Source organism: Chaetomium globosum, genomic scaffold, assembly GCF_000143365.1.
Source record: "Chaetomium globosum CBS 148.51 scaffold_5 genomic scaffold, whole genome shotgun sequence".
Classification (NCBI taxonomy): domain Eukaryota; kingdom Fungi; phylum Ascomycota; class Sordariomycetes; order Sordariales; family Chaetomiaceae; genus Chaetomium; species Chaetomium globosum.
Genome location: NT_165980.1, coordinates 3,906,039 through 3,912,038, shown reverse-complemented (window position 1 = coordinate 3,912,038; position 6,000 = coordinate 3,906,039). Strand labels below are relative to the sequence as shown.

Here is a 6,000-nt window from a genome sequence, read left to right as displayed (position 1 = left end):
TTCGCCCGGGTAGGAGGCCGAGTTGTTGACGGTAGGCAGATTCTCCGGGTCCTTGTTCGCCGTGTAGCCGACCTTGTCGGCGACGAGCTTGAAGACGTTGGCGCCCACGTCGTACCGCCCCAGGTTGTGCAGGCCCCAGTTTGCTTGCAGGGTGGACAGCATGCTGTAGTGGGTGTAGAAGGTGTCATCCTGGGAGCCCTTGAGGGCGGGCGGGATGGCGCTGCCCAGGAGCAGGGTGACGATGTGGTTGGGCTCGGTGTACGTCTCCGACTCGTCGTAGGTGAGCGAGATCAGCGTCCGCTCGTTGAAGGCCTTATCGGCGAGCAACGGCTGGAGGAACTTGTGCGACCACTTCGTAGCAAAATCAAGTGTCGTGTTGTGGCCGTCGTTCATCATGTTGGGCGTCATGAAGACGAATTGCGGCACCTGCTTGGCAGCGAATGCCCGTTGGAAGTCGTCGAAGGACTCAAGCCTTAGTAGCCGCTCCCCCTGGTTGGTGACGCTGTCGTAGGTCACAAATGGGCTGCGCGAGGGTTAGTAATGTGGACTTGGGGTGCATATCTTTTTAGGCATGGGATCAAAGGTATGACTCACTTGTGCTTCCTGACATAGTCCCATCTGTCAGTGCCAGTCGACTCGTCGCTGGCATTGCCTCATGTAGCCGGGTCCCGACACATCCTCCAAGGAAGCCCAGCTCATTTCACGTTCTTGTCCTTCGAGCCAGGTCGACCACGGTTGCAACATTCTCGGGCAGGCGGAAGCCTGTCGTCGTGATTGTTGCCGAAGTAGTCGCCGGCGGATGGCAGCGAAGTAATTCAGGCTGGCTAGGGTGGGTATGGGCGTAGTATCTGGTCAACAGAATGCCCTGGCGCTTCAGATCGGCGATGCTGCTGTCGACAACGACCTTGGCGTAGTCCTAGCAAGTACGATTGTGTGGTCAGCGTGGTGAATGCAAATAAGTCAGTGTTGCGCTGTTGGTTGGACGACGCACTTGGTTTTCGAGCCAAATGGTGATGAAGCGGTCAAACACCTTGCCCCGAGTCAATTCTGCCGCGCCGGACACAATCCCAACATATGCCACCAGGAGGAGGCTGGAAATAAAGCGCTGCATTGTTTCTTCGATTCATCACATCTCGAGGGGTTGATGCGAGGTGTTGGGATGCCTTCGCTGGGATGCCAAGCCCTGGAGCAGGGAGCATTGCTGTCGGTTGTCTTTCTTTGTCTGGTGCCTGTCCTGTGCCACAAGCAACGCCCTGCCAAGCTTCTGTCACGCGCTCCTGTTTGGTTTGCCTTTGTGGTGAGGATCAAAAATAGAAATGGGAATTGGGGATGAATCGAGCCGGAGTTGTTCTCTTCTTCTGGTCAATGGAGGAGGAGGTTGGTACTAGCTTCTAACTCTTTCCTCGATTGTCTCTCACCGGGGAGTAAGGTAGGGAGGGAGTTAGTTGATCAAGTCCACAGATCAAACTTCCTCTTTCTACCAAAGGGCGCGTTCAGGGTTAGGGTGTACTCGATGACATGGACAATTATGTGTAGATGCTCGATTGTAGAACGGATATGACTGAGAGGGCCTCGGTTTACCTTTCTTTCTACTCATTTTGTATCATTTAAGGCCCTTTCCCTTTTATTCGTTTGATCTTTTTCTTTCTTCCATCTTATGTCCTTTGGCGTTCGTCTCCATTTGGTTGGCCATATGGTCCGTGCAGGAATGGTGTGGGGCTCAAGGTTGTGAGTTGTGAAGCCCTGAGGTTTGGTGATCATCAGAAACAAAAAACGCAAGATTGAGGTGAAGCGGAAAGAAGAGAGGAGGTCTAGGTAGGTTCTGTGATTCCCCGCCCAAAAATTCATGCTTCCCGTACCTCGAGGGATGATGCCTCCTCCCCTTGAGACTTCCTGTCTTCTTCCTTTGAACTTGGAGGCAGTTGCCGCAACGCACCTACCATAGTAAGTTACTCCTCAACAATCATAGAATTCGATGCCAAAAAATCAGAACTGAAGAGTCTGATTATGTAGTTTCGAAAATAGTTCTGGTCTTTTTTTGCTTCATTCAGCGAACGACAATTGAAAAGGGAAACGTTCTTCCCGTCAATTCCTCCCCTCTCGGCGATCTCGGATTTAATTCCCCACTGAAGGATGCTCCAAACAATTCACTCGGCGGTTGCTCGGCGCTCCGAACCAAGTCATGACACAGAAAAACCTGCCAAAACATAACTTGGGGCCAGAGACTCGCAATCCTTGGTTTTGAGGCAATCCGAGAATCGGCGATTTGATGGTTTTTTTCTGTTTAATTTGTCATCGCTGTGTGACGTTCGATGGTAAGCAGCTAGCTATTGTTGCTAGATGAGTCAAGGGAGCGAATTGTCGATGGCGCCGAGTGGTGGATGCATTTGGCTCGACTTTTATTATCAGATCGATTGATAAACACTCGGCTCCCGACTCGACCGTCGCTTAGGACCTTTGTATCCGTTGGAACCGTTGGAACCGCTGGAGCCGCTGGAACCGCTAGGAGCCACTTGAACCGAGACTCGTCTCTCACAGAGAAACCTGTCTCCTTGCCACCCACTTCTCCGTGGTGGCGTGCTTCTTAGTCCGACCCCCGGCCCGATAGCTCCGCTGGGACAATGTCGGAGCCGAGCGAGCGCAGTGAGAGCCCCGCGGGCACCGAGTCGCACTTGGATACCCTCGACGGCCTTCATGACGATCAGGAGGGACGCCCGCCCCCGCGCAAGCGCCAGCGCGTGAGGTTGTCGTGTCTCGAGTGCCGCCGCCGGAAGCTGTCGTGTGACCGCGAGTTCCCCTGCTCCCGCTGCCTGCAGTCGGGCACCCCGGAACGTTGCGAGTACGAGACCCGGCCCGGCTTGGCACCGCCGAACAAGCTCGGCCTTCCGCCGACCGCTCTGGCGGGTCTCGATGCCCGCCTGTCGCTGCCGAGCACCGGTGGGGAATCCCCCTACTTCCGCAAGGATGGCCGCGAATCGGACCGCATCCGCCGCCTGGAGCTCGAAGTGGCCCAGCTCAAGAACCTGCTGGTGAAGCAGGTCTCCCTCGACGGGAGCACCGTCCAAGACCGCTCCCCCCTGCTGGACCATCCCAAGTCCGACGTCGAGCCCGAGCCCGAGGTCGAGGTGCCGCCCTTCCTGCAGACCCAAGAGACGGTCGCCGACAGGGAAGAACTCCGCTTTTTCAGGGGTAAGGAGTTCAAGACTCGCTACTTTGGCCCACATAGTGCATTCCTAGCCTTCCAAGAAGTATGCTACCCGGGTTATATCCCCCGTATGTAACAGTCGGCTAATCTTGTACAGCTCACGGGGCTATGTCCCTTCATGAAGGAGACCTCGGAAGAGTGGCTGCGGCCGCTACACATCCACCGGACCAAGGACCGCCGCAAGGGCGCCGAGGAGAGGGAGCGCAAGTTCCGCGAGCCAGACCTCTCCCTGGAGTCGTTGCTCCCTCCCAAGGAGGAAACAGATAGTCTGGTAAACATCTACCTGGACCAATTCGAGCAGGTCCACCGCATTGTCCACATCCCCGCCTTCCGTAGAGACTATGCGAAGTTCTGGCTGCCGTCCGAGACCCGCAATGCCGCCTTTACCGCCCTCGTCCTGGCCATCATGGGCATCTCGAGCTGTCTCGCGGCCCAGATGCCGCACAAGTTCGAGAAGATGGTGTCGCACTCGCACGCGAACGCCATCCGGTGGGTCGAGGCCGTCGACGAGTGGCAGGAGCAGCAGAGCCAGAAACACCGCCGCCTGATCCACTACCAGATCGCCTGCCTTATCTACCTGGCCAAGCGGGTCAACACCATGAAGAAGAAGCGCTTCTGGAGGAACGCGGGCTCCATGACCCAGGACGCCGTCTCGGTCGGCCTCCACCGCGAGCCCAGCCACATGTGCGACAAGATCTCGCCCTTCAACCAGGAGATGAGGCGGCGCATCTGGGCCACCATCCAGAGCTACGACCTCCAGGCGTCCTTCGACCACGGCCTGCCCTCCATCCTCTGCTCCCTCCACTACGACGTCAACCCGCCCCGCAACATCGACGATGACGAGTTCGACGAAGACACCAAAGAACTTCCCCCATCCCACCCCCCAACGGACTACACCTTCTCCTCCTACCAACACATCAGCCGCCACAGCCTCCCCCTCCGCCTGGAACTCAGCCGCGTACTCACCGGCCCACCCGAGGAGCTCGACTACGACCGCGTGATCCGCTACACCAACGAAATCAACCAAGAAATCGACTCTCTCCCCTCCTGGGACGTCGGCGACGCCGGCGCCACCTCCTCCCAAGACCCCGTCCTCAAAAAGCCCCTCCTCGCCTACACCCTCCTGCACATCCAACTCCGCCAGTACATCATCCCCCTCCACCAGCCCTTCCTCCGCCTCCGCAAAGCCAACTCCAAATACCAATACTCCGAAATCATCTACTACAACGCGGCGCGCGACATGGTACTCCTCAACGACCGGCTCGCGCAGCAGGGGATCCGCACGCTCAACTTCCTGCGCGAGGACAGCCTCACGCTGGCAATCAACCTCAGCAGCGTGACCATGCTGCAGCCCCGCGGCAGCACCAACATGATCATGATCAACTCGCAGCACACCCTGCAGCTGCTCGAGCGCTGCCTCGCCATGAAGGAGGACCGCATCCTACGCTGCGGCAACAACGAGCCCTGGGGCTACAGCATCATGTGCGCCGCCTTTGGCCTGCTCGAGGCCCACCTGGGCACCAAGACCCCCGAGGCCGCCAAGGCCGCCAGCGCCGAGAGATTCGTCCATTTGCATTGGAAGTTGCTGGCTGGGCAGGATCCGCCCCCGCCGTCGTTGCCGCTGCCGCTGGCGGCGCCGGGCGGGAGTCAGCAGAGTGTGGGGGGTGGTGGTGGTGGTGGTGGTGGGGCGGGGCCGCCGAGTAGTAGTGGTGGGAATGCGGGTGGGTGTTGTGGTGGCGGTGGGCAGACCGGTGCGGCGGCGGCGAGTGAGCAGGGCCGGGCGGTGGTGGGCACGCCGTTCAGTGGGATGGGGGGTGTAGGGGCGTACGCGGCCGGGGCGGGGCCGGGGCCGGGGCCGGGGCCGTCGCCGGCGGATGTGTTTGTGAGGTCTAAGGTTTGTGTTTTTGTTCCTGGAACTGGGGTTGCGGGGTTAGAGTGGATGCTAACAACGCCGGTGATGCAGTCTGTCACGCCCTTTGCGCCGTCGTCGTCCCAGCAGGGTGCCGGCCAGCAGATCGAGGTCCCTGGCACGCCGTGGTGGCTGCCCAACGCGGCGGACCCGTCCACCATCCCGCAGGTTGGTCTCTACAGCGGTGACTCGGAGGCGGCGGCTCGAGCTGATCTTGTTCCCCAGATGCCGCCCTTGCACTCGGAATTTAACCTCGAGACCCTGGGCTTCAACCTGAACGAGCTCTGGGGCAGCGGCACGTTCGACTGGGACGCCATGATGCCGTGATGGGTTGGTTGGTAATGGGTGACCGCACTTGGCGGTGTTTTGGCTGGGTTGTGGTTTGTGGTTTGTGGCTGGTGTTGGCGATGGCGCTATGGGCGAGGTTTAAAAGTTGTATAGTGTATTCCGTATACCCACATCCTCACTCGATTTGGTTGCTTGTAGTTACGGTCAGGAATAATTCGAATATCTTTTGTGTTACGGTCCATTGGGCGGTGGTGGACCATGGTTGGGACTGCATCCCTACCAGATCCCTGTCTATATCGGTGCGTTCTCGTCGGGACAGAAGGTGTTACTGCAACCATCCGCCCCTACTAACCAGGTAACCATTCATTCGCCCATCGGAGTGTACAGCGTATTGGCATATTGAGGAGCGTCATGCCATGTGATGATCCCCTTCCGTCCCCACTGTGCGACCTGGGTGCCCTTGCTGTCTTGGCAATCAAGTCAAAATCAGCCTCGGTTTAGTTATTTATCCATCTCGCATCATTTCATCGTCAAAGCATCACTTTCTTCCCCCTTCCTCTCACTCTATCTCGCTTCATCAGAACAGAACAACACACAT

The 6,000-nt window shown here is 58.0% G+C and overlaps 2 protein-coding genes across 2 annotated transcripts in view; one reads left to right on the top strand and one right to left on the bottom strand.

The window, feature by feature from the left end:
• CHGG_08121 (uncharacterized protein) overlaps window positions 1-1,111 on the bottom strand; it is a gene marked incomplete at both ends in the record, with an annotated part of 3,802 nt that extends 2,691 nt beyond the window's left edge. The window contains 4 exons of the mRNA XM_001225776.1: window positions 31-523; window positions 595-618; window positions 705-916; window positions 992-1,111. Of these exons, the coding sequence (XP_001225777.1) occupies window positions 31-523; window positions 595-618; window positions 705-916; window positions 992-1,111 (849 nt within the window). The remainder of the gene's footprint in view (window positions 1-30; window positions 524-594; window positions 619-704; window positions 917-991) is intronic.
• Window positions 1,112-2,621: 1,510 nt separating this feature from the next.
• On the top strand, window positions 2,622-5,441 carry CHGG_08120 (uncharacterized protein; the record flags this gene model as incomplete). The annotated part of the gene is made up of 3 exons (XM_001225775.1): window positions 2,622-3,248; window positions 3,303-5,099; window positions 5,169-5,441. The coding sequence occupies 3 exons, from the start codon at window positions 2,622-2,624 to the stop codon at window positions 5,439-5,441; spliced, it is 2,697 nt and encodes an 898-aa protein (XP_001225776.1).
• Between the last annotated feature and the right edge of the window lie 559 nt (window positions 5,442-6,000).